General features: G+C 39.4%; 1 protein-coding gene across 1 annotated transcript; it reads left to right on the forward strand.

Moving 5' to 3' along the window:
- The first annotated feature begins 6,117 nt into the window (after positions 1-6,117).
- On the forward strand, positions 6,118-8,777 carry LOC542550 (iron-sulfur protein 1). The gene is made up of 2 exons (NM_001371631.1): positions 6,118-6,371; positions 7,816-8,777. The coding sequence occupies exons 1-2, from the start codon at positions 6,197-6,199 to the stop codon at positions 8,460-8,462; spliced, it is 822 nt and encodes a 273-aa protein (NP_001358560.1). The 5' UTR covers positions 6,118-6,196; the 3' UTR covers positions 8,463-8,777.
- Positions 8,778-11,642: the final 2,865 nt, after the last annotated feature.

An 11,642-nucleotide genomic window follows, 5' to 3' on the forward strand; every position in this document is an offset into this window, starting at 1 on the left:
TGAGACTACAAGAGATCACTAAAAAATTGTTAGTCTCAAATGACACAAGATATATGTGCTCCCCCTCTAAAATTGTGCATCAAGTATTTGAATGACTTGGTCCTTGCACATTCTAGCATTAGAGGGATGCACCACATATCTTGGTCAAGTCTTAAAAGATACCAATTACTAGAATTTGATCTAAGTGTAGTGGAGTTAATTAAGGACATGCCTCTTATAAGATAGATCACATAATTCCAAAAAAGACAAAATGCAACACCTAAAATTTGCACAAGATTATTCCACTCATCAAGGATATAAATTGAATGCTTAGATTAATCATCAAACATGAATTAAATCCTTACAATTAGCACACATGGATACCAAATGAAAGGGAAAACATGACTATATGCATTATTCATCAATTTAGCTCATGAAAGACCTTGTTCTGATTATTCATATTACTTCATCAACTAAAAGTAGCATGCGCCATAATGAACAATTTCAATTTAGGAACTAAAAACAAATAGGAATACTCAAGATATGGAACAAGCTAAAATATCAACTTAAAAGAACAGAGTTCCATACCTTGAAAGCAATGATACCAATTAAATGTGATAAGTTCCAAACCTTTGCCTTTTTACCTCAATGTGATGGTGTCCAATCTCAAGGCATTTCTTTCTTTAGGTGAAGAGAAACCTTTGGCTAAACGAACACTATCTATCATCACTATGGATTTGACCTTATTGTTCATTAATGAAGTCTTTACTCGTCTTGAGGGACTTATTCTCATGTTGTGAAACTACATGGATCACTTGAATGAAGTCGTTAGTCCCACAACTCTAGTCATAAAGAGTTTTCCCACTAATAAGTGCTCTAAGAATTTGAATTCCTCACATAGCACTTAATTCATTTAAGAATTTGGGAATCTCCTCCTTATATCTAGATCATGGCAAATAAGAAATACCAATTGATAATATTTAGTTAAGACTATGCCATGACAAACAAAAGCAAATTTATACCAATTGTAAGATAAGTCATGATTAATCAATGCAGATTTTCCATAATATAAGAAATAGAGCATATGCAATCTGCATAAGAGGAATTTCTACAAAAACAGATATAGCATTTTATTTATTATTCTTAAGTGCCTAATTACCCTATGTGACTACACAAGACACAAATGAATATATCAATTGAAAGAATGTTGCATTTAAGACTCTATGTTACCATCTTTTGGATTTTTCCAAGTTATATGTCCTTGCTTGATTCACCGTTAAAGTTCAATGATCCATACAACATAACTTATCTCAAGATGAACATGAAGTTAGAGAAATAACAATAATTCATCTTTGGGTCAATCTTAACTAAAATAGATGATAAAGGATTAACACTTTGAGTTTAGAATTTGATATAACCATCTCAAACATTCCCAAAGGCTTCATTTCATCTTGGGGTACCTGCAAAATCTAACTTGTGCATTTTGGAACCCATCTTGAGATGGGTCCATCAAGGTTAGCCAATAGTGCTTTGGGTACCCAAATAACATTTGTGCTAAAACTAGGTGAACTCATCATAGTTCTAGCACAAGTGTCATATTTGGGTTTTCTAAGCACATAAGAATGAATTGACATTTTTGCTTAGGAATTTTACTTTTAGCACAAATCTTTTTGAGATGACCTTTCTCATGGCAGTTTTAGCATATACTCATCCCCTTGTTGTTAGTCATATTTGGAAATGCACAGTCTTGATTCTTCATGTGAGGACATGCAGCAATAAAGTGGTCCTTCTCCATGCATCTGAAACATCTCATGTTTCTCCACCCTTTTCTATTCTTGGTTGTTAGAGCAATCAACATGACTAATTGAATCATTACCTTTATCCTTGTTCATGTTGTTTGCTTGACTCTTCGTTGCTCTAGGAACTTGTTTTTGGTGGAGCTTGTTGCACGCTTTAGTTTCTCCCTTCTCACTCTTCTTCACCACACGTCCGTGTATATCTTGAGGAGGTCGAGTGTGGCACTTTCTCCATAGTTTCTTCTCATTCTGTCAAAGCCTTTCGACTTCTCCAATGATCTTGTCTTCTTTTGAAATTGAAATGTGTTGCTCAATCGAAGATTGGCTTACTTGGCAGCAACAAGGGTTAGCACATGGCAAGATATTTTCTAAATGAGCATATGTGCATGAGTGGGTTTGGAAAGTATTTAAACAAGTAATAACAACCTCATGAGTCATAATTAAATTGATAGGATCATCTAATAAATTTTCATGTGAACCCAAAAGATATCATGTTTTTCAAGTAAAGTGAGCTTTTCAATTTTAAGTAATTCTACTTGATCTTTGAGCATGATACTATCAATTTTAATTTGAGCAATACATGATAACACATTCTCATTATTTGTTTGCACAATTAAAATTGACTCGTACATTTGGACCAAGTCACCATGAGATCACTTTAGCTCCTCATGTTCTTTGGATAGCTTCTCCAAGTTTTCTTTGGTCTCGATGAGAGTCTCTTCTAGCTTGAGAAGCGTCTTGCCTTGATTGCCTATTCTTCTCAACAACTTCATCAAGATCGCCTTGTTTTCCTTGTTAAGATGAGCACATAGATGGCGAATTTCATCTTCTTCCACATCCTCGATTTCATTCTCCCTGTCATCAATATTAGCGGAAGCATGCAAAGCGGAATGAGAAATCGAACCTCTTGGAGACATGGATTCATCATTTGGTTGACATCTCTCTTCTTCTTCTTCCTTCAAATTTTTAGTTGCACAAATATGAGAAGAAGTAGAGACATTGTAGTTGAACTTAAAATACTTCATTTTAATTCTAGTCCAAACATCATGCGCATCAACAAACATGTCATCATTACTATTCATGATGGTACAATAAGCATCAACTAAGATGTTGCAAGCTTGATGATTTAAAGTCAAACATCTTAGTTCCTTCTTAGATGGGTTTCTACTAATTTTAGAAGGCAAGATACTTCTATCAAAAATTCCATTCTAAATGAGGATCTATACACCTAAAAGCATTTAGAATACAAACTAACCAAGATGCATAATTACAACCATTACCAACAAGAAATTCTAAAGTTACCTCTTTAGACGACATTGTCTTCTCCAGACGGCTAAGCCCACAAATGGAGAGCCTAGCTGTGATACCAATTGAAAGTACCCTTTGACGACACTAAGGACCTAGATGTCACCTAGAGGGGGTGAATAGGCGGATAAAAAACTTTAACTCAAAAGAACTTTCTTACTCTACTCAAGGCGTTGTTTTGCAGCAGAATAAACCAAGTTGAGTTGATCGTAGCAGAATAGAGTCCTTGTCTCAAAAGTTCCTGTACTTCACAAATAACTTGTACCAAAGGTAAGTATAGAAGTGCAAGTAATAAAGTAAATCAAGAGACAGGGGACACGACGATTTTTCTCGTGATTCAGCCAGGCCTAAAATGCTTGCCTACATCCATGTTGGAGATAGCCAACCTGACTTGGAGTCTATTTCAACTCCTTCATCTATTTGCTCAGGTTTATCACCAGTGTGATAAACCGAGTCTTCCACTATATGTTGGTGTTATAGTACATCAAAACTGTGACTATCACAACTCGATACCTCGACAATAGAAGAAACCAACATGAAGGTCTTGCTCAACATCACACTCGCTAGCTCTTTCTTGCAGCAGCACTTTGCCTATCTCTTTTGGCTAGAACACACACTAACACTTAATCTAGAGAGAAATACATAAGAGTGGGATAGAGAATGACTATACAATACTACTACACTTGCATGTTGCCTTTGTGTGCTCCTTGGGGTCATGGGAGTCTCCTTTATATAGCCCCAAGCCCCTTATAGTGGTTACCGAACTGGTCCGGTGCACCCTAAGACCGAGGTCCACGTCAGCTAGCCGTTCGACCAGCTAGCGCTCCTAGAACTAGCCATTACTGGGTGGTCTGGTGCACCACCGGACCAGCATTGTAGACGATCCGATGAATTATAAAATTTAATTCCCGATATTGCAGAGTTCCTCCGTACAGGCAGTTTGGTGCACCTAGACCACTATTGTAGGCGGTTTGGTGCGCCAGGCCGCCAGAGACTCCTTTTGACTTCTCTGTAGAAGTGTTCTAGTGCGTCTAGACAGGCTATAGTGAAGTCATTTTTCTCCTTTTATTCTCCATCCAACTTGGATTTCTTAGAGAACTTCCTTGTAACTTAGACACACATGATTAAAGTATAATCCAATTGACTAAGTCACAGAAACTCACATCTTTCTTATCTCCTTGTCTATTTCTCTATTTCTCCTCAAACAGGGACCAAAATGGTACTTTTGCTACAAAACAAGTTAGTGTGCAAACCGAGGTATCAAATACATAGTAAAAGTGTATGAAACATGTTTGAATACCTAGACCTCTCATATTTAACATTTATCATTGTTTTGCTCATTTTGGCCTATTTAAGCTTAGGGTTGGACTCCAAAACCTCAACTCGACATAACTTGGTCTCATTGGCCATCTTTGAGCTCCAAGATCCTGTAATGGTCAACAAGAACATTTCCAAACACAGGAATGATCCAAACTATAAGTCAAAGTATATTTAGCTCTTTTGGGCTCTTCCAGGTTCTAACTTTGACACTTCTGCACTTCTTGTGACCATGACTCTACTTGAGCTAGGATCTTGAGCCTTATTACTTGAACCATACAACCATAGGAATTACCTTAATGGATTCAAGTCATGTCCTTATGTTGTGATTCTCAATGCACCAAAACCTTTCTCAACTCGATCAACCTTGACTTTGTAAGAGCCTCTTCTTCACCTTGGCTTTAGGTACTCTAGTCCTCTTGATCTTCTCCCTTGCTCTAGTACCTCGAAGACCATCTTGCCTTGTTTATAGTTTGACCTGTTGTCTCTGTCATGTACATTGAGTTCCACTTAATCAATGTTCATCCTTCACTTTGACTTTTGATATGTACAATCCATACCATCTCATCTTATATGGAATATCACTCTTGAGCCTTGAAGCTTTTCACTAAGTAGCTCTTCAACACTTAACACCTCAATTAGACCTTTGATTATGTTGTCATCCAAAACAACAAAACTCACCAGGAATCTTTCAACTATGATATTCTCCACTACCATGATTTTATCTTAAACCTTCAAAAAAACTTTACTTGGAAACACCCCTTAGGCTTTGTTTGGTACTCTAGTATTCGCCTCAATCCACATGTATTGAGGTGAATTAGGGTGTAAATTAATTTAGGGGATATTTGAATGCACTAGAGCTGATGGTTAGCTTCTAAAATTAGTTGAAGACATCAAAACACTATAGCTAATAATTGACTAGCTATTTGTTAGCTAGCTAATTTTACTAGCAATTTTTTAGTCAACTAACTATTAGCTGTAGTGCATTTAAACATCCATAATTTACACCCTAATTTAATTCAATACATGTGGATTGAGATGAATAAGGCCTTGTTCGTTTACATCGGATTGTACCCGGAATCATTTCGGCTAATCAAAGTTTATATAAATTATAAAAGCAATCCGGCTCGGAATCGTTCCGACCCACCAATCCGACACAAACGAACATGGCCTTGTTCGTTTGTGTCGGATTGGTGGGTCGGAACGATTCCGAGTCGGATTGCTTCTCTAATTTATATAAACTTTGATTAGCCGGAACGATTCCGGGTGCAATCCGATGTAAACGAACAAGCCCTAAGGTCCTGTTCGGTTGTTCCGGATTGGAGCCCCGGATTAATTCCTAGCTGGATTACTTCTCTAATTTATATAGATTTTGATGAACTGGAATGAATCCTGGCTCATTCCGGTACAACCGAACAGGCCCTAATAGAGTAACAAAACCAGCCGTCAGTAATCACGGCCTCACGGGAGAACGATAGCAGAATTACAGTTAAGTGTAGCCTCCACTTGTAGAGTAGTAATTGGTACAATGCATCTTTATTTTATGTCGCTGCAATCTTATTTGAAAGCAGGCTAGCCAGAGGTTTTAGGCCCAAGAAAGTATAGCCAAAAGCCTACATATACAAGTGGGCTGCTAATATTGGGCCAGCATAGCCCACCGCTCCCAATATGTTTTCTCAACCTCTTGTTTCCACCACCACCAGTCTCTACCTCCGTGCGTCGTGCGCCAAGGCGCGAACCCTAGCCGAGATCAGATCGGAGGCGAGCGCCACCACCGGCCGGAGGAAGAGGACGACACGATGCTGCGGGTTGCGGGGAGAAGGCTCTCGTCTTCCCTCTCCTGGCGCCCCGCCGCGGCGGTAGCCAGGGGTCCCCTCGCCGGCGCTGGCGTCCCCGACCGGGACGACGACTCGGCTCGCGGACGGAGCCATCCGCGGTTCTCCATCGACTCCCCCTTCTTTGTCGCTTCCAGGGGTAAGCGCGCGCGACCTTCATCCTGATTCTCGTGTCTTCGTGTAGATTTGGCTCGGATTGAGATCGGGATCCATCGGGCTTGATCTGCGATACAAGGATTTCTAGTTTTGCGAAGTTTTGGATGATTGTTTGGGTTCTCGATGATGGTGTAGTTCTGTTTCGAGGCCTTCCTGTAGCTTGTTGTGCAATAGCTGTAGCTCTTACGTTGATCGGTCTTGTAGGCACTTTGTCTGTCCATTTGATAGACAATTTGTGTTCTTGTCAGGACCCGGGAGAATTTGTTCCCTTATTTTTAGCATGTCTTATGCTGTTTGACATCCATTTCTTATGTGCAGCCACCGAGCTGTGCTCTGACATAAAAGAATACCTCCTTCCGTTTGTGATTAGCAGTGTATGATGAGCTGGGTTGCTAGGATGGAACTTGGTGATGAGCTGTGTTGCTAGGATGGGAATAATAGTAGAGGGGGAGGGAAATTATTTAACAATACTTGTTATGCAGCTTAATTTATATTTAATTGATATTCCTCAAATTCCTTTTGAATGATTTGACACTTAACTGAATGGCTTGTGTTGCTGTCCAGAGGCCCTCTTCGTAGCAAGTATATTCCCTTGATTTTAGAATGTTGGTAACAGTTTGGTAAAATTGATGGCGGTTGGTGAATTTGGTTACTATCATGACAGTGTTGTGCTATTGCATTAGTTTGATGGTACAGTTACGAACCTCGTCCAAAATAAAAACTAGTATCTGAACTTCTGATTTTACAAACATTTGTCATGTATTTATAAGTCTAGTTTTACTTCTTGGATGGGTTCCCTCGTTTCCTTGTTCTAGAGACCTACATATGGCTGCTGTTCCTTTTGCCATGTTACCTTTGTTGATTTACTTATGTTATTGTGCCGCGAAATGACAGTCCTGTTGGCAAAGACCACAACAGTGGGCACTGTCCTGAAGGTTAAAGAAATAATTATGGTACCGACTCGTTTTAAAAATATTCCTCATTTTTCAGTTTTTTGTAAAAATAGCTAATATCTATTGCATGCCTCTTATAAGCAAGATCAACATTATGCCAAGCAAAAGAATACTGAAACATGGTTGTTGAGGCGCCTAGGCGTTCAGGTGTACCCCAGGAGCCATAGGGTTTTAGTTACACCATATCGCCTAGAAGGTACCTGGGCATCCAGGCGTACCCCCAGCTCCACTGGGCGCTGCAGTCCCTCAAAAACCATGTACTGAAGCACATGTGGCTCCTTCATGTTCCAATTTTATGGGACACATATTTTAGTGTTGGCATTCAATTAGATGAAATGTTTCACCGGATGATCCTAATGTCGCATATGTTATTTACCTTTTACTTATCTGGAGGTTGAATGCTCTGTTATCACTGCTATTTGTTTCTATCCGAACATGAGTCATGTGACAGTTTTTTCTTACTCTGTTATGCAGGTTTCTCTTCTACTGAAACAGTTGTCCCAAGGAACCAAGATGCGGGCCTAGCTGACCTCCCAGCAACTGTGGCTGCTGTGAAGAATCCTAACCCTAAGGTGGTTTATGATGAGTACAACCATGAAAGATATCCTCCTGGAGATCCCAGCAAGCGTGCCTTTGCATACTTTGTCCTGAGTGGTGGGAGGTTCATATATGCATCACTGCTGCGTCTTCTCGTACTGAAGTTTGTCCTGAGCATGTCAGCAAGCAAGGATGTGCTTGCCCTTGCTTCACTTGAGGTGGACCTCTCCAGCATCGAGCCAGGGACCACAGTGACCGTGAAGTGGCGTGGAAAGCCAGTCTTCATCAGGCGTCGGACAGAGGATGACATCAAGCTTGCCAACAGTGTGGATGTGGCATCCCTGCGCCACCCAGAGCAGGATGCAGAGCGTGTGAAGAACCCTGAGTGGCTGGTGGTCATTGGCGTGTGCACGCACCTCGGCTGCATCCCACTACCTAATGCCGGAGACTTTGGCGGCTGGTTCTGCCCATGCCATGGTTCCCACTATGACATTTCCGGGAGGATCCGCAAGGGCCCTGCGCCGTTCAACCTCGAGGTCCCTACCTACAGTTTCTTGGAGGAGAACAAACTGCTCGTAGGCTAAGAGCTCGAAAGCTACCTGTCTGTTTATCTACTTCACTCAGGTGAATCCCTGCTGTGCTGTTATATTGTTTCTTCCTATGACAGTTTGGCTAGTGTTTTTTTTTTGCTCCACGAGGATCATTGCAATTCCTTTATGGTCGACTGTTATATGCCAAAGTGCGTTTTTCAAGTACAAAATAATGTGCTACTTTGCTGCTACTAAAATGTAAGTTGGGAGTCATTTGGAACTTCAGTTTTCTGAGATACCGTAGGAAGGATATTAATTACTTCCTCCGAATTTAATTTTAAGTCATTCTAACTTTGTTAGAATCAGAGCATCTTAAATTTAACCAGATTTGTATACTAATAATAGTATTTATGATAAGGACCTGTCAGTAGATTCTTCGTTAATTATATTTTTATATTAATACCCATTTGATGTCATAACCTTTGTAATTCTCTCTATAGTATTTGATCAAATTCTCTAACGGGCTGTTTAGATCCCTTCATTTGAAATAATTTGGAACGGAGAAATGGAGAGAATATATCTTTCGGTACATGTGGGCCTGTGGCGGAAAGTATAATTAAGCTGAAAACTTTCATTATCAATATGAATGCAAAACATATTATTATCACATGAAAAGGCATTTTAAAATTAACCTAATAGTTCCAATCAATCTGTACATAATTATAGATATTTACAACTAAGTTAAAAATTAAAATAATTTGGCTAAAGACACATTTCCGATAGGAGAGGTGAGCTTGACAAAGTTTTGGAACGAAGTCGAGGTGAGTAGGTGACTCGTCTTACATATTCAAGTTGGACATGGACTCAAACCAAGGTCATATCGTGCTTAGAAGCACCAAAAGCTGGTAGATCTCGAGTTCTAAAGCCGTTATGCGTCTATCGATGTGTCGCCATTAGATACTTCCTAAACATGTAAGCAAGAGAAACTACAGTTGCATACGAAACTTACTACGATTGCATCCTTAGTTTAACTAGAGAAATTTGCTGTAAACCCAACACACAGCAAGCATAATTTAAACTCAATTATAGGATTATTTGGTTGCTAAAAGAAAGAACAAAAATGCATTGCAGTTGCTTGTCGAGCTCGAGTCTAATATTGTTATCACTAACCGGTGTGTTATTCTAATAAACAATGTCCATCTTAGGTTGCTAAATTTATTTATACGGAAACATAAACATAAACCGAAGGCAGAAATATTTTGTAGGGATCGGAGTATACACGTATGATGTATGGGGCATACGTGGCAAAAGTGTCAACGCGTCGACGGTAACGTCAATGAAAAGCGTGTCCATGCTGAATTATCGGTGATTGTGATCGCTCACGGCTATTGCAATTCATGACAAGGACATGAATCTATCGGTTTGTCAGGCAGCATAATATAATACCGAGTCTTTGAATTATAGATATAGTTAAGAGAATACATATGAAGAGTCGTGTAGAAACATCATATAAAAATAGTTAAGAGACAATACGTATAGCGAGTCATGCACATACAAGTTTTTCTTTTGTATTTTTAATTAAAATCTAGAGTTCCTTTAAGAGATTCTATATTAAATAGAGTTATACATGTCCTAAAGGTCATAAATTTTATTGAGAATCATGTGAGAGAGCTTGAAACTCATAAGCATTGTCATTATCTAACTTTTCAACCGTATGTAGCCTATGCAGAAAAGCAATCAGAAGTTAAAAACATCGGTTTCAATCGTCCACTACACCACTCAAGTTCATCTAAAAGTGTAAATGGAAGTAGTCTTGATACAGTGGTGTGGTGACAAATGCAAACCCATCTTGATCTTTCTAAATTTCACTTATCTTGATTTAGATTTTGGCACAGAATTAATGAATCAAGATAGTGAATGACTCAAGGCATGAGACAACCTTAGCATACTAGTGAACAAAAAGGATCTCAACACATCATACACATGCTAGGTGCCAATCTCAATGGTAAACAATTTTTGGATTGAGCAAGTAATAATTATGTTGACAACTAATAAAACATGCTTAACTCAATAATATTGCATCAATATGAGCAAAATAACCCTAACCATGTCATAACATCATCATATACACAAAGAACATAATACTAAGAGCATAATCACATTCTAGCATATATACAGATGAAGCTCAAAATGCTACATGAGATTGATTCAAATACAAATATGATACAAAAATCAAGAAACAAAAACTAAAATCTATATGAAAGGTAGAAGATAGGAAGAAAATCAAAAGGGAGACCTTAGTCAAAAAGTGAAGCAAAAACTTAATTCCTCTTGCAAATGTGTAAAAGTGGACTGATCGAGGGGTTTGGTCAAAATATCAGCAAGCTGCGTGTGGGTATCAACATGGCGCAAATCGATGTCCCCTTTCTCATGATGATCTCAGAGAAAATGAAAGTGAACATCAATGTGCTTGGTTTTGAATGCATCACGGGATTTTTGGCAACACTTATGGCACTCGTGCTATCACAAAGTAATGGCACATGATGAAAATTCAAGCCAAAATCTCGCAAAGTGGCCATCATCCAAAGCAACTACGAGCAACAGCTAGTGGCGGCAACATACTCAGCCTCGATGGTAGACTGGCCAACGCTAGACTATTTGCAAGAAGACCAGGAAACCAACAAAGATCCCAAAACTGACAAGTCCTAGAAGTAGACTTGCGATCTAAGAGACAACCCACAAAATCAGCGTTCGAATAACCACACAAAGACAGGGCGTAAGACGAAGAGTTGCATAACCCAAACTCAGGAGTAAAACAAAGCTACCTCATGATCCGTTTTACAGCCTGCCTGTGAGAAGTGTGCGAGGAAGCCTGGAAGCGAGCGCACGGACACACGATGAAGTGCATGTCCGGCCTCGTCGCAGTTAAGTACAGGAGGGAGTTGATCATGCTTCTATACTCTTTCTAGTCCACAGGCTCGCCATCCTCATCATCATCCAACATCATCGTGGTGGACATGGCCATCGAAAGAGCCTTGGCCTCGCACATATCAAACTTCTTCAAGACATCCTTTGTGTATTTCGCTTGGTGCACAAAAGTCTCATCTTGGGTCTGCTTGATTTGCAGCCTAAGGAAGAAGTTGAGCTCTCCCATTAAGCTCATCTCAAACTCCCCGCTCATAGTATATGAAAATTTGGAAATAAGAGCATGAGAAGAATCACCAAATATGATGT

Source organism: Zea mays, chromosome 10, assembly GCF_902167145.1.
Source record: "Zea mays cultivar B73 chromosome 10, Zm-B73-REFERENCE-NAM-5.0, whole genome shotgun sequence".
In the NCBI taxonomy this organism is placed as follows: Eukaryota; Viridiplantae; Streptophyta; class Magnoliopsida; order Poales; family Poaceae; genus Zea; species Zea mays.